The sequence below is a fragment of the Nansenia antarctica genome, assembly GCF_963989245.1.
Source record: "Nansenia antarctica genome assembly, chromosome: 1".
Taxonomy (NCBI): domain Eukaryota; kingdom Metazoa; phylum Chordata; class Actinopteri; order Argentiniformes; family Microstomatidae; genus Nansenia; species Nansenia antarctica.
In genome coordinates this window covers 20,745,310-20,773,029 of record NC_137674.1, presented here as the reverse complement: position 1 = coordinate 20,773,029, position 27,720 = coordinate 20,745,310, and the positions used below count along the sequence as shown (strand labels likewise).

General features: G+C 44.6%; 1 protein-coding gene across 1 annotated transcript in view; it reads left to right on the top strand.

Annotated features, from left to right (window-relative positions):
• dntt (deoxynucleotidyltransferase, terminal) overlaps nt 1–27,720 on the top strand; it is a gene marked incomplete at both ends in the record, with an annotated part of 71,611 nt that overhangs the window by 8,580 nt on the left and 35,311 nt on the right. The window contains 5 exons of the mRNA XM_080538017.1: nt 5,924–6,034; nt 19,100–19,270; nt 22,021–22,092; nt 22,284–22,407; nt 23,344–23,476. Of these exons, the coding sequence (XP_080394143.1) occupies nt 5,924–6,034; nt 19,100–19,270; nt 22,021–22,092; nt 22,284–22,407; nt 23,344–23,476 (611 nt within the window). The remainder of the gene's footprint in view (nt 1–5,923; nt 6,035–19,099; nt 19,271–22,020; nt 22,093–22,283; nt 22,408–23,343; nt 23,477–27,720) is intronic.

The following is a 27,720-nucleotide window of genomic DNA, read 5'->3' as shown; positions in this document are numbered from 1 at the left end:
TAGCCTCACAGTAGCACATTGAGGTTGCATCTGACAGCAGCAGGATCCCCCGTATTGCTCTTGTGTGCCAGATAGATCCATCAGTGCGATGGCGCTAAAGCGGGGTACACACATAAAGATTATCTGGACGATTTTGGCCCGATTTTCCCCCTTCCGACCAAAGACAGAAAACGCCCGATTATCAGATGGCTCTAAAGATTTTCCTATAACATTATCCTGTGGTGTGAGGTGTGTTAAGAGTCAATCTCTCCCGACAATCCGCTCGGAAAATGGTTGTGGCCGGCAATCGTAAATGTCAAATGTGTTCAATACTTACGACCAGAAATCCTAGGGTTGCCAGGTGGACTCGTTTTTTTGGGGTGGAATTAGCGGTTATAGACTGTGGTTAGGGTGGAAAATGTCAATCCCATCTGAAAACCCTGCTCGCGAGTCCGAGAGTGACGTGGAATGGAATGTAGCCAATCAAGAAGCGAGCTGACTTCTTCGGCACTTTATTTGCACTTTATTTGCCCTGTCGCACATGGTTGCCTCGTACAGGTCAGTCAGGGTACTACGTTAGATAATAATAATAATAATAATAACTTTATTTGTATAGCGCTTTTCCTGCAAACGTTGCAGCTCAAAGTGCTTTAATCATTATATAATCTTAATTTAATTATTTTGTAATTTAAAGGCAATATTCAAAGGATGGGTTCACGCGAGATTTCTGGCATGGGGAACGACACTAGAGAGTCTGGAGTCTGTCGTAACAATAATCTTTATGTCTGTGGGGTGCTGAAATGGGAAAATCGGCGCACACCACACACAATACGATCAAGGCTGTTCAATCCAAGATTTTTTATCTTCATGTGTGGGGTCTGTCTCAGATAAAAAAACAGTTAAGATTTTGAAAATCCTTATGTGTGTACCCCGCTTTAGCGATACACAGACAGATCTGTTTCCCCTGGATGGCACCATGGGAGTCTCACAGCATATGGACCTGGGATAAAGAAATATGTTGCCTGGTTTAAAGGGACACTCTACTCTCTCAGTGGAGGAAATAATAATAATAATAATAATAATAATAATAATAATAATAATAATAACTTGGATTTATATAGCGCCTTTCATAAAACCCAAGGACGCTTTACAATTCTAAAGGAAATGGTCAGACAGACAAAACTGAAAAAAACAAAAACAAAACAGAAACAGTGACTAGGGGCCAAAGGCCTTGGAGAACAGATGGGTTTTGAGGGCTGATTTGAAGGAGTCCAGGGTGGGGGCATTGTGGATCACTATGGGGAGAGAGTTCCAGAGGGTAGGTGCAGCCACGCTGAAGGCTCTGTCCCCAAAGGTCCGTAGTTTGGTGCGGGGGGTGGACAGCAGGCCCATGTCTGAGGACCGCAGGATCCGAGAAGGGGTATGTTGGGAGAGGAGGTCAGTTAGGTACTGGGGGGCGCAGGCGTGGAGGGATTTGTAAGTGAGCAGAAGGATTTTGTAAGTGACACAAGTCTCCCTTCTCCCTCCAACATCATCAGCTGTATTCAAAAGACTGCCTCTCTGATAATGTTATAGCGGTGAAATTATGACAATGAGAGTTTTCCCGTTAAACAACCCTTATATGAAACATGCCTACATCTCATTCCTGAGCAGCCAGTCATGATATTCCATATGATGTGCAAAAAAATGTGGCACATCAATAGAGTTCTTGTTACTTTTGTCATTAAGCGGGAGGGCTAATGATGCGATGTTGTCGTTTATCGACCTGTCTCTCAAGATAACTAGAGGGCTGTTTTACTGCTTTTACCATGATGCATTCCTTTTTTAAAATAGAATACACTGTGGCATTTATGCTCTGTGCTTCCAATAGATTGTTTTATATGAGTTATAAATCTATTTAAGAGGCTTGTGTAGAAGCACTATAGTCTCACTGCTCGCCCAAGGCTCTTCACACTCTAGAAAAACACTAAAACGAATTTTGCAATCATAAATGTTCTACCCTGTACAGAGCTTGCTACCGAGGGGGGTAGAATTTTAAGTATTAAACCCATTGAAATGTTCTTTATTATCCATTCATCGCACACTGGCATGCAGACAGACAGTGCCTGTTTCGTGTAAGTGGAGTTGATTGAGGTGCTAGGCTCGGTGAGAGAGATGGAGAGATTGGAGTGGGAGTTTAGAGAGGTCTAAGAACATGTGTTCCCTTGTGCGGCGGTTCTCATCAATCTTCTGTTCAGAGAGATGGCAGTGCCCCCCACAGTAGGGAGGGTCCCTCTGACCCCCTGACCCTGCCCAGCTGCCCCGCCAGGATTTAATTAACCTGCTTCAACACACCAGTCCATCTGGGTGAACGGCATTAACACTTAATCAGCCATGAGCTTGAGTAAAAAAAAGAGTTGCAGTTTTTCTGTGTAGGAAGCAGGCTAATTTACAAGCGGACAAACTAGTGGTCGTTGTGTGTAAATAGCAGGTTAGCATTTTAAAGCAGGGGGTGTTTTAGTAGGTAAAAAAGGCACGGCTGTTCTAGTGTTCACCTGTGCAGAGCTCTCCTTAGGCGTGCCCAGGCCGGGGGCCGCTGGGGGGAGGCCCCCCCCCCCCAGCATCACTTATCGCCTCCGTCACAACAGACGGCACAGGTGTCTCCGGGAGAGGACGGGGAGCATAGCTCAGCCAGACTGTACTGGATGAATGCAACAGATGTTTTCAATTTGGCAATGTTATCAATAGATGTACTGTTCTATTGTAGACGAATGTAAGAATTGGGGGTCGCTCTATTGTTGAGCGCCCCCTTTGATGTGTATTTGTTTCTCTGTCTGTCCATGTGACATATCGGTGATTGTTAACAGGTGTGAATGCTTAGTCTTGGTCTATTTATGTTCCCCTGTGTTTTCCCTCTGTGTCGGTTGTTCACTTCATGTAGGTGAGTTGTGTGCGTCATCATAGTCTTATCGTTCCTCGTCTGTATAGGAAGTTAAGTATTGAGTGACTGTTGCTGAGGTCATTTATAGGCGTTCTGGAGACTAAAGCCTTCTCCTACTTTTGTTTTTGCTGTTTATAGTTCGGTTGAGCTATTGTTCTACTCTTCTATTGAGTAGCTTTATTTTTTGAATTCCACTTCTGCATTCCGTCTCCTGTGTTCTGCATTGCGTCTGGGTCCAAACCTTCTAACTACTCATAACAGACGATTGCTAGGAAGGAACATGCAGTCTTCCTTGTCTTCACATGAACATGCAGTCTTCCTTAGAGGTTCTCAGCTCTCCTCCTACAGACAGGCCTGTAGAACAATTGTTCACACATCCTCCTTGGATTAACGACTACCACTGAGGTGGAACCAGTGAAAACTCAAACTGTTCTATTTTGATGAGCCCAGTTATGTGTTAAGTGAGAGAAAACTAGTTCCACTTTTGGCCAACATTTGTGCCATGAAATATATTCAGAGCCATTCAATGTTTTAAAAAAAAATATTTTTTCTTTTAGACCGCAGAGGTCTCTGGCAGGGAATAAACGATGAACATTTCTAAATCCTTTACTGATTGATTCAGCCCAACAATGCAAGATGTGCCAACCCCTTTTTCATTATCTCTTTTTAACACCCCCATTCCTTTCTTAAAAGGCTTTCAGTCAACACAGCATGGTTGATCCTGCCTCCCCACCTTCCCTCCACCGTTTCGCCGTGTGCCCCGAACATTCCACGGGTAATTTTCCATGGACACAATGTTCCATTGTAATGTCTAATTGTCTGCGAGAACATTAATATTACATCTGTAATCCTTTTGATACATTGCAAATGGGGAGCGATTTCTTCTCCGAATGAGAAGGCAATTTACAGGAGGGAAATTGGATTATAAATTCTTGATGTCACAGGTTTGCTCGTGTAATGGATTTGGATGCCACCAGACTGTGTGATGAGCATCATTAGCTTGTTGCCCTGGCGACACCAGAGACTGAAATGTTCTTGGCCTTCTCTGCCATCCAGACGTCGAAGCTGTCATAACAATCTCACATAACTTTTAAGGCCCCATTGTGTCGTGACCTCTACCCCTCCCTACCCTGGTTTATGCTGTCATTTCTCTTACATTAAGTAGGCTATCCAGTGGTGTAGTGGACTGATTTTCTACTGGTCTTCTGTCCCTCCACCGTAACCAAGGATGCCTGTTTTTAAATTCCCTAGCCTGACTTTCAGTCCACAAGGCTGGCCAGGAGTCAGGAGTTCTCATCTGTCTCATCGTCTGAAACGAGGAGATATAAACATTGTATTCTGTATACTACTGCACACAGACACACACACACACACACACACACACACACACACACACACACACACACACACACACACACACACACACACACCGTATCTAAGTTCTCTCTCCCCTTCCCCCGCATTCATTGATCCATCATCACACTACTATTCTGACTGGTATATGCAGAATATTAACGCAGCTAACGTTAGCGAAGTTAGTGTTATATATAACATATATTTTTCAAAGGTCCTATTGTTCATTCGTCTAGCACCAGCTGCTGAGTTATGATGTTACATATCTTATCAGTTTTCCTGTTTTAATATGCACATTATCAGTATTGTATCCTAAGAACACATACAACCTGGGAACGTGTCTGATGGCCATGAATCCAGGTGTTGTAAGATCTGTAAGAAACACTCCTTTCCGCTCTCACGTCCAACACAAGACAACACTCAATTCATAGTTTTGGAACATTCTAATCAAAGGCCATCAGCTCTTACGTCATAGTGGCCAAAAGGGGAAGGGCTCTGAGTTTTGTGAAAATATATACAGTATGTGATGATTTGAACACTTCGAGAGACCTTTCCTCTGAGATTGCCTCAGGGATGGGTCCAGCGGCTGCAGCACTGCGTTGTACTCTACGTGTGATCTTCAATAAACTTCCACTTGTGCAATAGAAAACATCTCTCCTCTTCCTTGGAGCAGTCAATCAAAAGAACCGATTCTAACATTAGCTAGCTAGTTCTAGATACAATTCAATATACCAACAATACCCTGCTGTTACAGTTACGTTAATGATAACGTATATGCTACTTTCACTTAGGCCTACCAGGTAACGTGCTACGTACGATAGCATTGGGTTGGTGGATAGCATTAGCCTCATCTGAATTTTATGAATGAAAGTGTGAAAGTTCTGTCACAAAATGCTGTTACGTATCCTCGCGCATTTCTAAGTGGGTACACGGAAATCCTTGGCCTTTCCTTTGGTTAAGTTTTAACCAAAACAAGCAGAAGAGCTCATATAACTCCTATTTTAGAGACTCTACACTGGCTTCCTGTTAAGTTCAGAATAGATTTCAAGATCCTTCTGCTTGTTTATAAAGCTCTCACTGGCACAGCACCAGAATATCTGAAAGACCTTTTGCTAGCTTATCAGCCCAATAGAGCTCTCAGGTCTTCTGACGCTGGTTTTCTCTGTGTACCACATGTACAAAAGAAGAGATTTGGTGAGGCTGCATTCTCATTTTATGCACCCAAATTGTGGAATGCACTGCCAGTTTAGATTATGGATGCAACCTCAGCAAATATGTTCAAGTCAAGACTAAAACCCCATCTTTTTAATATTGCCTTTAAATGACTAAATCATTGAATTATGATTATATAATGTTTGCAGGAAAAGCGCTATACAAATAAAAGTTGTTGTTATTATTATTATTATTATTATGATTATTATTTCCTAGTGGGTATATGGCGTAGTCCTGCGTATCTCATAGACTACACCACTGAGCCTATCACTAACAGTGGGAATGCTCTTGATATAAGGATTTCTTTTATTTATTATTTAGGATTTAATCTACACATTGTTTATTTGTGGCCCATAGTTTTCTTTATGCACGAACAGTCATTTACATGACGGGCTATCAACACTTTGATGAGAAAATAATATATTAAATGGTTTGGTTTTGTCTTGTCTTTGTACATAGGACATGATGCCCACACTGACCAGAAGCTCACCGGCCACCGCCCCAGCCAGCGTTTCTCAGTACGCATGTCAGAGACGGACTACCATGGAAAACCATAACAAGATCTTCACAGTAAGTCCATTTACCTTCCGAACCCTTCTCACTTTCACCGTATTGTACCAATAGTATGCCCTCATTTCACTGCCCTCGGCTCTAACAGCACGGCCGGTGCTCTGACATTGTATCCCAACCAGTTCTGCTCTAATTGGGGGCCCGCCTTGCTTCACACACCAGCACATTGATCACGACCCCATCAGATGCATTAACCTCCAGACCCCTAGCATCTGCAGGTGCGCCAAGGGGCAACAGCTGAGGTTCCCATAAGGGCTGGCATGGAGCTGACCCTGTGGGTACGGTATGTCACACTAGGGTGGGCAAAGGACGTGATGCTCCTCACAAACAAAGATGGATCTGCCCCACGCCATCTGGCCAGCAGGCAGCACATGGACCATGGCACGGGGAGGGGGTGGGGGCAGGGCACACTTTCAGACTGTGGAAAAGTGATGTCACAGTAGGGATGCACCGATACCTGCATGGATACATTTGTACATTGCTAACACCAATTCTGAGCGCTGAACTTACTGAATACCGATCCCCTAATTGGCCATTAAAAAAAATATATACACAGCTATACACTCACCTAGAATGGACCAAAATCTCTGAGGAATGTTTCCAGCACCTTGTTGAATCTATGCCACGAAGAATTAAGGCAGTTCTGAAGGCAAAAGAGGGGGTCCAACCTGGTACTAGCAAGTGAGCCTGTCACTGTTGTGTTCTTTCCTGCTTAATGAAGTTGGTTTAGCAACAAGCACTTTTACTGGAAGGTCCCTGTTTTTGCGGTCAATCTGTTTGCCAGGGAAATACTGAGTGCAGTCATTTTCATAAACACGAGAAACACACACGCCCACACACACACACACACACACACACACACACACACACACACACACACACATACACAAATGCACTCACGCACGCCCACACACACACACACACACGCACGCACGCACGCACACACACACACACACACACACACACACACACACACACACACACACACACACACACACACACACACACACACACACACACACACATGAAAGAGCAAATGGTTTGTCTCATTCATTATCCACATCATTACACATGGACTGGCCACATCACTAGCCTTTATGCAGACACACTTCCTGTAGTGTCCCTACATGGGAGGAGATGACACAGGATGCTCCATGAAGGTCTAAATACACTGAGAGAAAAACTAATATATTTTATTATTCATCGCACCCTTGGATCTCCATTTTGGTAAGACGAGTGTTAAAGTGTTAAAGACTAGTGTTTGACTAGTGTTTTGAGATTGCTGTGTTTTTACCATGTCGTGTTTTCCAGCCACAGGTAAATCATTCCATCCAGAGATAGTTTGAGCTTTCAGAAACTGAGGCCTTGTCCACACCAATACGTTTTTTTGATAAATGTTTTTCGTATATAAAAATATTACCGTCCACACCAGCATGTTTATAAAAATGTCTGTATCCACATGCATACGCATGAACGCAATATAAACGCTGTCATTGAGCATTCCACACCAGTAGTCAGTGATATAATTTTAACCCCATAGCCACGCTGGCCAATCAGACGCCTCTGTCTCTCAATGTTCTCGATCATTAACCGTGCATTTATCTGTAAACAGGTTAAAAGTCCAGTTAACAGTGAAAGAACTAGAAGCACTTTGTACACATCCATTTTCCTCGCTTGTGTTGCCTGTTGTAAACAAAGTAGTTACTGGTGCCAGGATATGACGTTGGAGGGAACAGCAAACAGCTGCAGTGCACATGATCATAGAAATCTATGCGCATGATGACGTGACAAAGACAAAAAAAACTCTGTCTATCTCATCCACACGTCAAAAATATACGGCGAATATACAGCGTTTTTAAAAATCTTCTCTCTGGCCGGAGTTTTTCAAAATGTTCATTTTCAGGGGGCAAAAACTTGTTTGCGTGTGGACGAACCCCCCAAGCCGAATATAAAAATCCACGTTTATCAAAAAAACGTATTGGTGTGGACATAGCCTGACTCTGGTGCTGACCTTGTGCAGAGGACACCCAAACCATGTTGTATAAACCAGGGATACTCCCACCTGAAGAAAGGAGATCACTTTAATAATAATAATAATAATAATAATAATAGTGAGAAATAATAGGATTTCATGTTGTAAAAATAGCCCTTGATTGTTACGGGTGGGGCTGCAGTTTCCTTGGCAACTCCTTAGTGCCTCCCTCTGGCGGCCCGTTGACACTGCCTCAGTCCTGTTCATCAGGGACTAATGTGTTGCACCTGTGTGTATTCTAATGTTTGACACCGATGTGTATTTATCTTCTCACCTCCCTGCCGATTAAGGCCTTGTCCACACAGAGACCAATTTGGGTGTATCTGCCAAAGTTTTCCTCGTTTCGTCCACACGGAACCGCGTTCTGGGAGCCTGAATACGCAACTTTTGGAAACCAGGTCCCAGAGTGAAAAAATGTGAAGACGCCACCCTTGCATTTCCGTCTTTACAAGCCATACGCATCTTTTCTGAACCGATGACTCCCTTAACCCGCATGCGCTAACCCAGCCAACAACAACAACAATGGCGCCTTACAGGGTTGTTGCATTCGTGCATTGTTCTTCTTTGTGTGATTGTTCATCACACAAGTTTTGCGCATGCTCCATTCTTCTTCTCTGTTTTTGGTGTAACTTGTGGCAGCGTTTCAGTGGTTTTGTTTGGACGCACATATTTCTTGAGACGACTTTGTGTTTACGGAAAACCTTTTTTTACGGAAAAAGAAAAAGATCAGTTCTGTCTCTGTGTGGATGTGGCCTAATCTCTCCACGTTGCTCGATGTAGAGTATTCCTTGTCCTAGTCTGATCACATACGTAAGCACAGGTAATTGAGAAGTGTTCACTGTTTGTTCCTTTCAAGTCTAGTCTAGTCTTTTGTATCCTTCTGTCAGCGTGTTTTGGAAACTGTTTTTTTATCCCCTTTTATTTCATGTGAGTCTGCTGTTTGTAACTTTGCCTTTTCTGATCTTCAGTAAAGATAATTTTTATTTGCCATCGATGCCTACCGCCTGCTCTCTCCTGCACGCCACCTGGGTCCACACTTATACCCTCACACTCCATATTGTTTCAAGTAATGATGTCACCCCTGCATATGTGCCTTTTGTGACGAGAGAGAGAGAGAGAGAGAGAGAGAGAGAGAGAGAGAGAGAGAGAGAGAGAGAGAGAGAGAGAGAGAGAGAGAGAGAGAGGTTTAGAGGAGGTGTGGGTGGAGGCAGCCCGTAATGCAGTCGGGGTGTGAGGAGCCACAGGGGGTGTCAGGGGAGGAAGTGTGAGGAGCGGAGAGGTGTCAGGATCAGGGACGGAGGATGAGCATGATCTCCCCAGCAGGCCGTCAATCACCCGGTAGCAGCCTTGCGTTATTGATATAATCATCCCTGTTTTTTCTTTCTCTCTCTCTCTCCCTGAAATTTCTCTCCTATTACTTCCTTCTCGTCCTATCATGTGTGTCTCGCCTGCCGCCTGTGCTGTAATTCAGTCTTTTTCTCTGCCACACACACACACACACACACACACACACACACACACACACACACACACACACACACACACACACACACACACACACACAATCACACATCTTCTTTATTGTAATTTCAAATCGAACCTCTCCATCATTTATGTAGCTCTCAATCATTCTCTGTCATAATTCATAATTCCCCTCTGAGGCTGCAGCGTGGTGATCCAAATATTGACATCCGTGTCCAGGGCTGATTGACATGCTGCATTAAGAGCCCTCACACTGACGGAAACACAGACAGGAACCAGACATTCCAGTGTCTGTACAGAGGATCAGGATAGGCTGGTCTCTGGATCTAATGAGTGAGCGGAGAGAGAGCAGGAGGGGAAGGAGAGAGAGAGAGAGAGAGAGATCGATCGAGGATTTGTTTTCCTTCATCACAGGGCCTCTGGTGCTTGTCCGTCACATGGGTAGTAACATAAAGGCAGTCTGTGTGCTTGGCTGATCTTTAACTGCAGCCAGTTGATTCTCTCCAACACCCTGTGGAATTACAGCTAACACCCAGGGCTCCCAGAAACCTACTGTAGAAGAAACAACAACAGCATAGAACCAAAACAGCAACAATAAGAACATCTGATCCAGAGTTCTATTCACACCAAAAATGCGTCCTAGTACAGTACAGTGGTTGGGCTGTGTGTCCTGTACGAAACTGTACTGTACAGTGGGTGCTGCTGAATCCATTTGACAAACTGATGGCCTTTCAGACACTTTGGAGACGGGGGGGGGGCCTTTATTTCTCTTGAATTAGATGAATGCAACTCTGCCTGTCAGCCCTGGTGCCATGCTGACAGCTGACAGACTGTCCACCGAGGGAGAGGAGAGGGGGAGGAGAGGGAGAGGAGAGGGGATGTGTCTCGTCTGTTCAGGGGCCTCGCGGGCGCTTAAGGAGCTCGCTGGCTGCAGCACAGCGCCCCTGCAGCCCTCATGTGGCGTACTACAGAACGGCATAACCGCGGGACTCTCTCTGCTGGTTCGCTACTGAGCACCGAGCCATCTGTCTTGTCTCCGCTGAGCCTCAGGTGAGACGGAGGTGAGATGTCAGTGAGACAGGAGGTGACAGACAGAGTTGCAGTTGTTAGCGTAAGCCTTAAACCAGCTCCGGTGGAAAGCTGCTCCATACTGTAGCTGTGGTTGTAGCGCCAGAGAGACTGGAGCCTCTGCTAGAGGCAGGCACACGTTTCAGAGTAGCCCATCCCATCCCATCCCATCCCAGCACAGCACAGCAGGATCCACCTGCCCTCTCACCCCTCCAATTAAGGGCTTACTCTCCTCATTAGCTCATGCTGTGAGGGGAGCACAGCTGTGTGTGTGTGTGTGTGTGTGCACGCCTTTGAGCATCCACGTGTTTCTGGTCATCCTCTCTGTGTTGTTCTGACCAGGTCTGCTCACTGACCTGGGGCGGCATGCCTGGACAGAGCTCCTTTGGCCTGACCAGGCTGTGGGTCAGTGGGCTGTGGGTCAGTGGGCTGTGGTCTTAGAACAGCACTGAACCACAGAGGAGAGGAACACCAGCCAGCATATGCCAGGGTTGCTCACATGACCTACTGTAGCCAAACACTGTTTGCCGGTCAGATTCCTGGAACGAGTCCCCACAGAACTGAAACTGAGCCCGTGGGGAGTAGAGAGAGAGGCAATATAACGGCACTGCAAATCAATTTGTGGCTATTGGGGCCAAAAGACCGAATGGCCTAGTCTGGCTAATATGCTATAGCATTAAGGCATTTCTAGTGAGCTACTAAGGCTAAATAAGTTAAACATAAGAAACTTTGTGAGCGGTATAAATACAAAAGATTGGATAACACCCGAAAAAATGCATTTGATAAAAGAGAAAGGTTGTTTATTTTTTTCTGAGTGGGGCAGGCCGTGCTCTTTGACGGAGACACATGCAGCATTCTCGCTGTAAAAAAAACAAAAAAATGAGAGTGTCATCAAGAATCAAGATGGAGAAGCTAAAATCTCAGCTAGCAAAGGCAGAGCTTTTTTTTTTGATGTGTCTGGGAAAGCTGCATTGTGGAAGAATTTTGACTTGATTACACATTTGGACCTGAAGGCCGCTATCAAAGCTAACCCTTAAGTAAAATCATTGTCATACCAGCTACAATTTATCCAAAGTAAGGATGCCCCGATCGATCGGCCAGCAATCAGAATCGGCCTATATTCAGTAAAAATATGAGATTGGGGAAATCCGATAATGCTTTCTAGTCGCTGTTCGCGACAACCGATCAATGACGCAAACAAGGTGAACCAATTCATTGTCGCCTGCTCATTAACCTAAACGAGCCACTCTCGCATGCTTGTTGAACTAAAATATGTCAGCGGTGTGTGTGGTGTTATGTGTTCATAACATTAGGACTCCAGTTCGCAGTATGCATGGGGAGAGTTTAGCACACGCAGTAGTCGCAGATACGCGAATGTTAGCATAGAAATACAAACATAACAGTGTGGAAGTACTATAAAGGGTGTGTGAGACAGATCTGCAATCTCCATCTGCAATCTGTGCACTTGAAGTTGCATTACGTTGTGGCCTGGGGTGGTCCAGTGGTCTAGTGCACACATATGTCCATGTCGGCATGGGTTTGAATCCGGCCCATGCCCTGCTGACATGCTCTCTCTCCCCTCTTCTCCTTACTTTCCTGTCTCTCTTCACTATATCTGTCCAATTAAATGAAAAATATGAGTGGGACTGCCCCACTCAGAAAAAAAATACTTTGAAGTTGCATCACATCGCGGAGCATGGCAAAAGCTGACCGCGGAGAATGAGAAGAGAAACGCACGCTAACAAAAACCACTATAGAGACCCATGCGTGTGCATGTCATACTCAGAGATTATGCCCGAAACATGCTCAAATCAATGCAAGATACAGGATTACCATGTCTGGGATGTATGGCCCACACACTTCAGCTGGCTGTCCACGATGGAGTGCTGTCACAGCGCATATCACATTGCTTTATCGGATGCTCTAAATGTTAAATGTCTCTTCTACACAAATGTTGGTGTTTTTTTTATTATTATTTGATCGGTATCAGCAGTATATCGGCAGATTATCGGTATCGGTGGCAAAAAACGGTACGGGGGCATCCGTAATCCAAAAGGTGTAGCAACAGATTGAAGTCAGTGATAGGAATGTATAGGAAAGTGATAGGAGCTCACGACTCCAAACTAAATGAATTGAAGATCAACCAAACGCGCTGTTAGTGTGAAAGCTTATTACTTAGAAATGCACTTTATTGTGGCCTGGAGTGATCCAGTAGTCTAACACCACGACCTATACTGTAAACATACGCCCTATACTGTAAACATACGCCCTATACTGTATACATACGCCATGTAACTGTCATAGTAAATAATCCATTTTCTTATTTTCTTAAATGTAAAAAGATAAAATATAGAAATGTATGTTATTATATGTAAGGAAATAGTTATTGTTAAATATTGTAAATCAACAAGTCTGTATTTAACTATTCTAGCTACTCCTGAGGTTCTGAATAGAAGCCGCACACGGTATGTGGTTGTTTTGCTTGTTCATTTGCTCATTAGGGATGCCCTGCAACCATGAAACAGCTTCCCAAATACGACACGTAAATCAGATGAGGTCGACAAACATTTTTACAATAATTCAGTTGAACTTGAACACAATGCCTTCTGGGTAAATGATGTTGATTGTATAGGGCCCTCACCTTTCCTCGGTGCTGCAGTGGGTGTGGCATTCATCATTTCAACAATAGATTGCAGTGGATGTGGCATTTCATTGAAGTTCATTTAAAGGAATATTGTGTTTCATCATGGTTTCCTAGGTTCAAGTGTTCAGCTGTATTGTGATACTGAGCCCAGATGAGTGCAGAGCAGCTTTCACATTACTTTGGATATGGTTACCATTAATTCTGGCCGTGACTCTTTCAATTTAAGAAATTGGTCATTCCAAATCATCTTAATATCTTTAACCCAATGATGCTTAACATGCTACAATCACCTCTCACCAGTGAATCTCATGTAATTCCATCATCTCGTTTCATAGTACTATGAACCATGGCAGCAGACCATCACTTTCACCAGTGTAGAGCAAGCTGTCACATCTTTACCTACAACTGCGCAGATTCATTGCGCAGGAGAATTGTCATATTAAACAAAATGATCAAATACATTGTATGACAGTTATGTAGCAGTAATAGCATCTGCACTGAAAGGAGATACAACAGTGTTCTCTCAAGATGTTCAGTGTAGCTGACAGAAAGTGAGGTTGGTAGATTGGGTGGATGGATGAATGGATAGAAAAAAAGAGAAAAAGAGGATGGACAGATGTTAGAGGACAGATCACAATGAATAGGTTAATCAGTATGGGTTATACTGAGCAAAGCAGTAATGGCTGGTGAGGGGATGATGGCTAGGTAGTTGAAACGTTAGACACAGTCATGTGAAACAGATAGGACCCCCCATGAAAACCTTTGTCTTTTTCAACATATTTCAACATATAGACATTTCATTGGAACAATATTGAGAGATGGAGATAATATAACTAAACAAATACAACTGAAAAAAATAATTTAAAAAAAAAGAAATCTTGTGAGGAAAAAGTTAGGATTTATTACACATTTATTACGCCACTAAAATGCCTATTAATTAAAATCAAGTGCAACACATAAGGTGCAAATGATTAGAACATTGTTAGAGAGGATTTTGGAGGAGCCTGTCTTATTTAAACCTCAGACATTTAGTTTAGTGTTTGCTCTTGATTGTTGAAGTGAGTGGTATCACCATGGCGAGATTCAGAAAAAGGTTGTTGATGCATATGAGTCTGGGAAGGGATTTAAAAAGATTTCCAAACATTTAGAAATCAGCCATTCCACTGTCCGGAAAATAATTTACAAGTGGAGAACATTTAAAACAACAGCCAACATGTCAGCAAGTTCATCCCAAGAGCAGACCCCAAGATGCTTAAATAAGTCTCCAACAACCCTAAAATGTCATCATGGGACCTACAGGTAGCTCTTGCCACAGTTGATGTCAAAGTACATTCATCTACCATCTGAAAGAGACTGCGCAAGTTTGATTTTCATGGGAGGTGTGCAAGGAGGAAACCCTTGCTGTCAAAACCCAAAGTTTACCAGAGAACACGTAGACAAGCACCAGGACTTCTGGAACAGTGTGCTTTGGACAGATGAATCCAAAGTTGAATTATTTGGGCACAGTAACAGAAGACGTTTGGTGGAAACCAAAGACTGCTTTGAGCACAAGAAACTCATACCAACTGTGAAGCATGGGGGTGGAAATGTCATGGTTTGGCACTGTTTTGTTGCAGCAGGGCCTGGCCAGCTTACCATCATAGAATGCACTATTGGTGCTTTTCCACTACAGTGCCAGCCCGGGTCGACCCGAGCTGGCCCGGTTTATTATCCTTTTTCCATTGCCAACCGAGGTGGCCCGAAGTGAGCCGAACCGGGCCGAAAGGTACTTTTTTAGCTACCCTTTAAGAGCAGGAACTACAGGGCCGAAAGGTACTTTTTTGCCAGGCTGCGTGTGACGTGTGACGCTGCACACCGTTGATTGGTCAATGGAAATCGTCATCCCATGTTCATAGATTTCATCACTAACTGCCATTTTTAAATACCACAACAGATTTCGCTCTAGGAAAATCTTACTCGTAACTCCTCCTTGTCCCGGGTCGCTCAGTACAATGGAGAAGCGTTTCTCAAAGTACGGCACGGCACGGCACGGCACGGCTCGGATACAAATGCGGCCCGGTTCGGGTCTGTAGTGGAAAAGCGCCATATGAATTATTTATTGTATCAGAGGGTGCTTGAGGAAAATGTGAGACCATTTGTCCAAAATGTAAGCTGAAGCGGATGCATGGAGCATGACCAAACATTCCAGTAAATCCACCAAGGAACGGCTCAGAAGAAAGACATGGAGAGTTCTGGAATGGCCAAGGTCAAAGCCCGGATCTTAATCCTATTGATGCTGTGGGGTGATTTAAAATGGGCTGTGCATGCAAGACACCCCTCAAACATCACACAGCTGAAAGAATTCTGCAAAAACTTTCTCCCAGTCGATGTCAGAGATGTTCAGCCAAAGGGGGCAATACTCAGTAGGAATTGGCATTGTTTATTTTTGGTTAAATAAATGATAGCAAAGTTACTTTTTCATTGTTTTTGGTTCAATTACATCACCTTTATATAGATATTGTTTGAAAGAAGATGAAATATTGATATAATATTAATAACTAAACAAAATAACTACATATTTAATGGGGTGTCCTAATTTTGTCCCTTTTTCACATGACTACATATAAGGTTGAAATGATAGATAGTAGAAGGTCATAGATAGGATCAGCCTGGGTTACAGTAGTTCAGTAGAGTGGGTAGATAGTCAGTTGGTTGAGTGGTTGAGAGTGGTAGAGTTGGTTGGTTAAGTGGTCGAAAGTGGTTTCAGCGGGGTAGAACTGGTAGCCAAGAGAGTGCGTTGCTGTGTATTGATTCTAAGAATGTTTTCTGCAGGTGTGCTGTTGTTATTATTCCATAGTTCCATAGAAGTTGCAGGACCAATGGTGGCTCTCAGAATGCTGGCCTAAATCAACATTCACCATGTTAACTGGAGGATGCTTTTGTTGTTAGAAAAAGCTTAATAGTTTACAGCAGGGGTGTCAAACTGAATTTCATACCGGGCCGGTTGTAACTGTATCTGGGTCAATTAAGGTTTTCAGAAGTGCAAAAAGTTAAAAAGTTAAATGATGTATAACACATTTTTCATTAATAATATTATTTTATATTTTGCACCCAAAGATGTGCAAATAGGACTAACATAGATTGTCATCATTCGGTACAACCATTATGTTTATATTTGATTATTTTTGGTTGTACCGAATTATTTTCTTCTTGACCTTGAGCTTGAACTTAGCAAGATAAGAATTCATATTAAATATATCTTTCTAATATATTTCAACATTTCCAGTGTGTTTTAGCGGTTGTACCGAATGATGTGATACTTGAGGACATTCATAACAGGGAGCGGAAAAGTGCATTTATCAAACATTTAAGAGAGAGCTGGCTACTTTTCTTCTCACTCAGAGGGTCTGCTGCAGGGGTCTTAATGATGTAATATCCTGTCACATAATGATTATCAGTTGATTTGATCCAAAATGGTGCCTTGAAATTGGTTGCTCCGAATGATATCAGTGAAATTATTTTTTTGTGACAAAAGTGATTTGAGGAAAGCAAACATTTCTACGTAAAAATCCTTAGCCATTTTGCAGTATATTGTTATAAACCCTTGTAAAATCATGCCAGAATGTTTATATAATACTTGTAATATATTTTTTTATATTTTAATGGCACATTAGCTGGTTGCATTTGTGTTCGGACGGTTGTACCGAATGACTTTTCAACCCTTTAAAGAGCTGAAAGTGCCTGAATTTGTAGAAAATCCCCATAAACTCTTTGTGTATTCAATAAATGAGAGCAAATAGTGTTAGTTAACATAATGTATATATATATATTCATTGTTAATTTTAGAAAATATTACATTCGGACACAAAATGTACACGTCACGTCGTTGACCCATCTACTCTTTATCATATTACATAATTGCTTCTGCATTCGATTATTATTGGTTTTTAGTAATAACTTCATTAATAACAAGCTCTGAAAGCAGAAGTCTAGGAAAAATAATGGCAAGCAGACATTCAAGTGTACAACTATTGTACAATTTATAAAAAATAAATCGTTTGGTAACAAAAACACATGATTGTGCGTCGATATATATGCATGTATGTAGGGTTCGGTCCCAGGCTGGCAATACAGATGACAACGGCAACGGCGGCACCGCGCTGTCGCTCTGGTTCACTGCCTGTCGTCTTGCCCTGGACTCCCGGCCATCTCACCTGCCCCCCACCTCCCCCTGCCCTTCTCTCGTCTCACCTACACTCACTGAACCACAACCATCGCCTCACTGCTGCTGCTGCCACCGCCGCCACCAAGGCAGGCATTCTCCGCTGCCGCCGCCACATCCATCGAGGCTCCCAGCAACATCAACACCGGACTCTACACCATCCCCCCCCCCTCCCCGTTCGCTGACTCTGTGTTCCATGTTACTTGTTGTTGTTACTTGTTGTTTTTGTGTCTCCCCATGTGTATCCTATATTGTCAGTGTGGAATATTTTCGTCGTCTGGTGATTGTCAAAAATGAGGAAAAGCCTTGAGCAAAGTTAAGACTATTTATTCAAAAAAGACAGGTTACACAGGATCAGGTCATCAACACAAGGCATCTGGGTGGGTGTCCGGGAACAAAGAGAGTGATCCTTGCTGTCTCTTCAGGTTTTATACCTGTCCCAGCTCACATTTGAGCCAACCACATCACAGTATCAGTTCAATGCTTCTTGACCAATCGTGATTCTTCCTCCTCGGCCTCTGCCATAATAAGGAGCTGATCGATTGTTTCTCCAACTTTGTGTGTGTGTGTGTGTGTGTGTGTGCGCGTGTGCGTGCGTGTCTGTGTGTGTGTTCGACCATGTGGCTGTCGTAAAACCCCCATTGTTCAGAGAACATGCTTCTTGTAGGCCCAAAGGAGAGGTCAGACTTTTACAAAGCCTTATTATACAATTCATGGTATGTGTGTGTGTTTCAAGTAATTAAAATATACCACATCAGCGTCTTTGAGCCTTGGAAAAGCGCTATATAAATTTAATAAATTATTATTATTAATAATACCATGTTTCAGACTACCAACATACAATGTATTTGCATAATATGCAAATGTGCATCTCCACGCACTGCTTAACAATAGGTATCAGGGAGTCAGCGAGTCAGGAGAGCTCATCCCTGAACACGTCTTCCACTGGGACTGCTCATGCAGAAAACTCTCCCTTCTCCCTCCAGCCGTATCCTGGAAACAACAAAAGTGAAATCTCCTGACAAGTCGTCCTTTCTTTCATTAAAGCGCCATGTTGCTTCCGAGGGGAGGTCCAGCGCAGCCCCCCTGGGGGAAGGCCGTTGTGAACAAGTGGGAAATGACAGGTTCCTCCCTGGCGCACGCAAACCCAAATGTCGCTGTGCGGTCACCCGGAAGACGCTGCGTTGTGATGAAGAGAGCGTGTGAGAGAGAGAGAAAGAGAGAGAGTGAGAGAGAGAGAGAGAGAGAGAGAGAGAGAGAGAGAGAGAGGAGGGGAGGGGGCTGTGTGTTCCGATCTCTGTCTGCCCACCACCACCACCACCACCACCACCACCACCACCACGGGTCAGTGCGTCTGATGTGTGAGTGCACACCTGACACATCTCTCTCCCTCCCTCCCTCTCTCTCTTCTGACTTTTACCCTCTCCCCTCTTTCCCTCTCTCTTCTGATTCCTCTTCCGTTGACTTGTGAACAACAGATCTCTGCTCTTTCTTTGGCCCCGTCTCTCCGTCTCTCTGTCATGCTCCTTGCCGTCCCTCTCTGCTCCGTCTCTAACACTGTCTTTTCTCTCCTCCGCCCCCCACCCCCACCCCCTTCTCTCTCCCTCTCTCTCTGTACCGTTTTGGCATCCTCTGTAGAATGCGTTTGAGGTGCTGGCGGAGAACTCAGAGTTCAGTGAGAACGAGGGCCCGTGTCTGGCGTTCCGCCGGGCCGGCTCGGTCCTGAAGAGCCTGCCAGCAGCGGTGGTCTCCCTGGGGGCCGCCCAGGGCCTGCCCTGCCTGGGGGAACACACCAAGGCTGTCATGGAGGTAATATCAGCTCCGCTGCTCTGCCACCGTCTGCTCAGCTAACTCCTACCCACCTGACAGCTTATCTACCCCCGGCTAGACAAATACACATATGCACATACTGCTGAACATGCCCGCCAACCCACACAACACTAACACACGCAACGCACACATGCTAAGCTGCCCAAACTGTCTCAAACACACAGACACACACACACACACACACGCACACACACACACACATGTGCACACACACACACACACGCACATGTGCACACACACACACACGCACACACACACACAAACACACACACACACACACACATACACACACACACACACACACACTCACACACACACGCATGCGACACACACAGCCTTACTAAACACTGAAGGATCTGTCACATCGGGTCACTTGTTAAACCCACTCATTCATATTCACCTTCCGGGCAGAAATCATTGCAGGCTGTCAGGCAAAGTGTCGTAAATGTTTACTTGGACAGAATGCAAGGTGTGCTCTTGGGCCAAACTGTCATATGGACCCATCCATATGTAAGTTTAAGAGCAAGTGTGAAATTAAATCAATGTTCCTTCTATTATGCATAGCACGACATGGAGGGAAGTATAAAAGCCAGCCTTTCCCGCAAAGCCTAGACACACTCTTCTTTTTAAGTGATAGAATGCCATCATGTTAGGTAAGAGACGATTGCTGGATAATGTACGGCACCTTTTGGTCCTGTCATTATCTCTGGCTTTCTTTCAGCAACTCCAGAGATCTCAACATCTCAAAACAACACCAGTGACAATATGACACAAAACTCGGTAAGCAGCCAGAGTCGACAACTGTTGTGAACAGTTCTGAGAGGGAAAGGCTAAACCCACCCAAGTTGAAAATGTGTGGGCACGGAGGCAGTGGTAGAGAAGATGAATAGTCCTAGTGTGTGTGTTCCAAGAGATGTGTTGTGTGTTGAGGAGAGAGTGTGTCGATTATCCCTGAGTTTGAGGATTGTTTGGCCTTGCCTTGAGGGTTAATAACCGGTGGGTGGATGCACCGTTGAGCAGTGAAGACAGCAAACTCTACTTGCTACAATCTCCTGCGCTTTCGTGACAGTTGTTTTGGATGCTTTTTCCTACACAGACGCAGAAAAACACACACACACCGGCACACACGCACGCACGCACGCACGTAAACACACACACACACACACACACACACGCACGCACACACACACACGCACACACACACACACACACACACACACACACACACACACACACACACACATACACTAAAAAGCACACACACCGGCAAAACGCTTCTGTACCTTTTTGTCCTACAGGTAGCTCTGACTATAGCTAATAGTATGATTCTCTTACAGTACATAACGGTGATGTTGTTTGGAGTGTTGACTCCACGCAGTGCCTTGCAGTACTGTTTTTACCTCTTTGATAAATGTGATACAGAGACATTTATAATGTGATCAACAAATGAGTTGTGCTCCCCAGAGCAGCCAGACTATTAGGCAGTGTACAAAGCCTCAAACAAACAAACAAACAGTGGAAGCTAAGGATAATAAGAACACGCTGAGATTCTTTATTAAAGCAGTAAAACCAGAATTAATCTGATGTCTTGCCAAAGCGATTCTTTTCTACAATAAAAACAGACAGGGTTCTGCTTGATTTAAATATAATCTACTTGAAAACAAGGAGGGATTTGTAAAGTTTATTCATCATTTTTACAGGCTGGTTGTCCCCAGATTTATACACTAAACGATTTCGCCAAGTTTTTGCTGTCGCATATGGATTTTCATGATCGGGGTGAAATCTTCTTCTGAATTTAAAAGGTGGGACCAGGAAGTTGGTAGGCTACTCACATAAGACGTTATTAATGTTAATGGCTGTACTATGGAGTTATTCTCTTATTAAGCTTTATCATGGACATTCTCACTGACACATGCAACTGTTTCTCAACCCTCTAGTGTTTTTCCAAACCTTCCCTGTTGGCTGCTTATTATTGTCTGTCCCATGCATGCCTGTTGACTTCCTGTGTCTGTCTAAATGTGCATACTGTATGTATGCTAATTCTTTATTCTGTTTGTGTGCTTTTGTTGTGCTTAATGCTGTGCGGGTTTATGTGGATGTGTGACGCTGTCCTTTTAACTTATAACTGATACTGTGACTGTATGTAAGTGGAGGAGGTGTTGGAGATGTCTGTATGTTTCTATCTTTTAACTGTGCTGGAAATGCTTGGATGTGTGCCTCTGTCTGTCGTGTGTGTTCTTTGTTTTTAACATGTAACCTGATTTCTTTTCAGCCCCTCCCGCTCTCCCCCCAAGAGGCTTTTGTCTTTTGCCAGGCCGCCAATGCAAATAAGAATTAGTTCTTATTGGCCTGCCTGGTTAAATAAAGGTTAAATAAAAAGAAAAAGTCAATACATCAATACATACACTACATCAGTAGTGTAGTGTCAAGCGTCGTACACACAACGATCTTGTTTGGAGACTCTACCGAGGTTACCATGAGTTGATAGCTTGTGGACCTTTCTACTCCACTTCTTGTAGTGTGTGGCACGTTTGGTGGTGCAAACATTACTGTGCACATTAGCCTGTTCAAAAAAGGCTTTGTTTTAACAGGCACTTAGGGAGTTAACTTGGTTTGTAAGCAGAAGGTTGTGAGTTAGATTTAGGGAAAGTTTCCCTCCTTTAGGGAAAGCTACTCTACCCTGCCAATCGCTACGATAGTAATGTATTTATTTTCATATCATTTTACAGGAGATCCTCACATGTGGCCGCTGTTTCAAAGTTGAGGAGATACTGTCTGATGAAAGGTATCAAACACTGAAGGTAAGCTGATGGTTCCTGCCTCTACCATCTGGCTCTAATAAATAGGCTTTAAAAGTAGACAGATCTTCTGGTAGAATTCCATCCCAGGTAACATTTTAGCAAACACACTCTACCAACCAAACACCAGTAAGTATCCTCCCTCCCCAACGGAGTTCCCATTTGACAGAGTGCATCTTTGCTTGCCTTGCCAGCTGTTCACGAGTGTGTTTGGGGTTGGACCCAAAACAGGGGAGAAATGGTACCGTAGAGGGCTGCGCTCACTTGAAGAGATTCTGGCTGAGCCCGACATCCCACTGAACACGATGCAGAGAGCAGGTATGAACAGCAGTGAAATACAAGCCTCTGTATCTGTCAGAATTACAGTAATACAAAGAAAAAGCACCTGCGGATTGGCTATGGTATGGTAATTGGAAAATGTAAGCTTGGTGGTTACCCAACACACTCATCAATCAGCTTGAGAGAGAAGGCTGTCAACATAAACACATTTCCTGACTTTCAAATTGAGAATAATGTCAAAGGGTTTTAATCCCCTTCACTTTCTGGGCCATAATTGTTCATTGTCTTGACGCCAGGTGTCGTTACTCTAGTCTAGCACAACACCGCTTCGCCGGAGCGACATTCTGGACGGAGTCGCACTATGTGTCGTAAGACAATGGATCATGTCTACACGATCGGGCAGATTGAGTTTTGGAAAGTATCTGGCAACTTGCTACAGTGCCAGGGGTGAGAAAAGGAGTAGAGTACATTAGTAGTTTCCTCTTTGTTTGCTGGTAGTGATTAGAAAGTGTTGGTTTAAAAGATGAAACAAAGAGATGAGCTGGGGAGCTGAGGGTTAGAAACTTTGAGAAAAAGTGTTTGGGAATGGGAAACCATTTACCAAGCAGAAATGACAAACACTTCACAAAAATATCTCCTCGGGTGAAATCCCATTGGAAACTGCATTGTGTACAGAGGGTTTGCAAAGAAAAACGGCAAAATAGCTTAATATTAGCTTATCCTGATGTGATTTTGAAAATGTAAGGATACTGGGTGGTAGAACGCACATATCTAGGAAAAGTCATGAAAGGAGGGTCCTGAAATTTGATCGAGTGCAAAGATTTTTTTCTGTACTCACAGGGGTCAAATGACCCCTCATGGCTGTTCTAGTGTTAAGGTACAGTTTGACTAACTTCTATTCTTGCATTCTCCCCAGCGCCAGTGCAAGCAGCCATGAGTGTCACTCAGAGACGTGTGTTGGTCTTCCCCCTGCAGGCTTCCTGTATTATGGAGACATCTCCAAGGCAGTGAGTAGAGCAGAGGCCCAAGCCCTGGAGAGAATCATTGAAGAGACCGTCCAATGGATCACACCTGAAGCCAGACTCGCTCTGACAGGCGGCTTTCGCAGGTACACAACTTGTTAGAGCCTATCAGTGTGGATGGAACGTTTTAGTATTGAAATATTGAAATAGTGTATACTGTGTTGGCGCTTTTCCATTGACCAGCCCGGTACGGCACGCATTTGTATCCTACCCGTGCCGTACCTTCAGAAACGCTTCTCCATTATACACAACAGACCTGGAGTGACCCTGGACTGTAGGAGGAGTTACGTGTCATAAGAGCACTTCACTTTAATAAGTGCCGATATACAGCTCAATGGGGGGGAAATGCGATAAGAATTGTCAAAATGTCAAAATGCAGCACTATCATGCACAGATCAGCCTTAAAACATGTAACACAACGTTACATTCCAGAAGGGTAGTCCAGAAGGGTAGCTAAAACGGCTCGGCTCGGTTCGGCCCGGCTCGGTTGGCAGTGGAGAAAGAAAAACAAACCTGGCCGGCCCGGCTCGGGTCGGGTCGGCCCGGTAGTGGAAAAGTGCCATATGTGTTTACCACTCTCAGGTGTGTGACTAATGACTTACATGGAATACATCTCTATGACATATCCCTTTAGATTAACCAATTACAGTGGGTCATGTAAAAGATCCCAAAGTAATTAAACAAACGAGTCTCAAGAGCTTCCCCATATAGGGTGAGTGTTACTGCTCTCTCTCTCATTGAACTGCAAGCATGTAGGACGTGTGTGTGTGTGTGTGTGTGTGTGTGTGTGTGTGTGTGTGTGTGTGCGTGTGCGTGTGTGTGTGATAGAACTTCAGGCCTTTAAAAGCTGCCTCAATTTACCCCTGCATAGGAAATAGAGGAGGTTCCAGATTGCCCAGAAGGTAGTCTTGAACCTCCACTCAATGCCAATTTCCCATAGATGTCCTAACAGCCATGGGGATAATAATAATACTGTATGCACACTGGTCTCTATCTACACTAACATGGTCCTTTTGCTCCTGTCATGCAGGAAGGAAGCATATGTCCACAAGCGTGTATGTCAACTACAGTAATACACCTTTAAATGACTAAATAATTAAATGATGATTATATAATGATTGGAGCAGTTTGAGCTGCAACGTTTGCAGCTATACAAATACAACTTTTTTAAAATTATTATTATTATTATTATTATTGATCCTAAAACTGTTGTTTGTTGTAATGAGTGGGCTCTTCAACACGTAAACTTTCGTAATATGAAGAAAAACAGAAAACACATAAAAAAAAGACCTAATTTGCGCAACTTGAGAATTGCAGACAAGTTGACCTTTTCACCAGATGGTGTCGCACATATTGAACTGACCCTATCATTGCAACTGTTGTCATGGAGCATTAAAAATATCATCCTGCACAAAAGAACAGGTCTCTATCCCTCCATCCCACAGCGGTCTATCCCTCCATCCCACAGCTGTCTATCCCTCCATCCCACAGCTGTCTATCCCCCTCCATCCCACAGCTGTCTATCCCTCCATCCCACAGCTGTCTATCCCTCCATCCCACAGCCGTCTATCCCTCCATCCCACAGCTGTCTATCCTCCTCCATCCCACAGCGGTCTATCCCTCCATCCCACAGCTGTCTATCCCTCCATCCCACAGCTGTCTATCCCTCCATCCCACAGCTGTCTATCCCTCCATCCCACAGCTGTCTCTCCCCCTCCATCCCACAGCTGTCTATCCCTCCATCCCACAGCTGTCTATCCCTCCATCCCACAGCTGTCTATCCTCCTCCATCCCACAGCGGTCTATCCCTCCATCCCACAGCTGTCTATCCCTCCATCCCACAGCTGTCTATCCCTCCATCCCACAGCTGTCTATCCCTCCATCCCACAGCTGTCTATCCCTCCATCCCACAGCTGTCTATCCTCCTCCATCCCACAGCGGTCTATCCCTCCATCCCACAGCTGTATATCCCTCCATCCCACAGCTGTCTATCCCTCCATCCCACAGCGGTCTATCCCTCCATCCCACAGCTGTCTATCCCTCCATCCCACAGCTGTCTATCCTCCTCCATCCCACAGCTGTCTATCCCTCCATCCCACAGCTGTCTATCCCCCTCCATCCCACAGCTGTCTATCCCTCCATCCCACAGCTGTCTCTCCCTCCATCCCACAGCTGTCTATCCCTCCATCCCACAGCTGTCTATCCCCCTCCATCCCACAGCTGTCTATCCCCCTCCATCCCACAGCTGTCTATCCCTCCATCCCACAGCTGTCTATCCTCCTCCATCCCACAGCTGTCTCTCCCCCTCCATCCCACAGTCTCGCACCGAATGTCACTGACACGCAGTGGATCAAAACCAAAGGTGTAGTATAAGCTCATGTTTGTAGACTAGGCCTTCATGTTTGTAGTATGAGCTCATGTTTGTAGACTAGGTCTTCATTGTAGCCGAGTGCTTCTTTAATTCGTATGGATTCATGATTTTGCTTTATTGTATTTGATAGCATCATTCAAAGGCAGCCCACAGAGTTGGGTTAATTGGGAGCCGGTTTCGAGTCATGATAATTGGGGGAAAGAGAGGCATGCTGTTTGTGCAAGGTAGCCTATCCTGTTGTTGCTGTGGGGAAAATGTGCCTACAGAAAGGTTTTGTTTCCAAAATAAGCCCTATCAGGCATGTTTCCTCCTGTCCTGTCCCGTTCCATATCTCACTATTTAGGGGTTGTTACCTCTTGAGGATCATGTTGTAGTGTTTATTTGATTCATTAGGATACATTAGGATCCAGGGACAGTATAGTTCAGCAAGTATCAATCAATGTTTTTTTGTTTTTTTTAACTGAAGGAGCTATTAGATTAGACTCAACTTTATTGTCATCGCAGAGGACAAGTACAATACAACAAAATGCAGTTTAGCATCCAACCAGAAGTAATAGTGATATAAGGGCATGATATAAGGGCATGATATAAATAGAACAAGAGGTAGTGATAGGTAACTATGTAATAAACAGTATGTGCAGAGGTAGTATTGTAAACATCAGTATAGTTTAGAGGTATATACAGTTATGAGCTGTACAGATGTAGAGTGAGGTAGTTTATGTACAGTATCTAATGTGCAGAAGTATGAAAGAAGCTATGTCAGGAGACATGTGCAATGTGCAATATACAGTAGTACAAAGGTAGTAATGTAAACATCACTAGTGCAAAGGCTATAGAGTGATCACGGGGCGGCTGTGGCTCAGGAGGTAGAGCCGGTGTCTAATGATCGCAAGGTTGGCAGATCGGTGGTTCGAGCCCCGGCTGGCCACATGTCAAAGTGTCCTTGGGCAAGATACTGAACCCCAAATTGCTCCTAATGAGTTGGCTGGCGCCTTGCCTTGCACGGTACCTTGCTGCCATTGGTGTGTGAATGTGTGTGTGAATGGGTGAATGACAGGCCATTGTAAAGCGCTTTGGAATAAGGCGCTATATAAGTCAGTCCATTTGATCACATTAACCAGAGATGAGCAGCCAGCAAGTATTGTCATAGAGCCGGCCAAGCACTCTCAGCCACAGCTGTTTCCACCCTGCTCACTCCTGCCTCCTCACACCCCCACCCTGCTCACTCCTGCCTCCTCACACCCCCCTGCTAACTCCTGCCTCCTTACACCCCCTTATCACTCCTTCCTCCTTACACCCCCACCCTGTTCACTCCTGCCTCCTCACACCCCCCTGCTAACTCCTGCCTCCTTACACCCAACTGCTCACTCCTTCCTCCTTACACCCCCCTGCTCACTCCTTCCTCCTTACACCCCCCTGCTCACTCCTTCCTCCTTACACCCCCACCCTGTTCACTCCTGCCTCCTCACACCCCCCTGCTCACTCCTGCCTCCTTACACCCCCACCCTGCTCACTCCTGCCTCCTTACACCACCACCTCAGCAGTGTGGCTACTGGGTGACACTTTCCTTTACCCGTTCCTTGGGCCTGAGGTACCCTAAGTACCCACGGAGGAGAACAGTCTAGGTGGGGGCGGGTGTGGCTCAGGAGGTAAAGTCGGCGTCTAATGATCGCAAATCGGCGGTTCGAGCCCCGGCTGGCCACATGTCAAAGTATCCTTGAGCAAGACACTGATCCCCAAATTGCTCCCAATGAGCGGGCAGGCCCCTTGCATGGTATCTTGCCTCCATTGGTGTGTGTGAACGTGTGTGTGAATGGGTGAATATATATGGTTGGCCTCATTTAGAGGACAGCTGTGGAAGATGGGTGAAAAGGCTTAGAGCACTTTGTTGAGAGGATTAAAATATGGTGGGGAAAACTGTCACTGCTACGTCAGTGTGAGAACGACATGAGGTGTCAA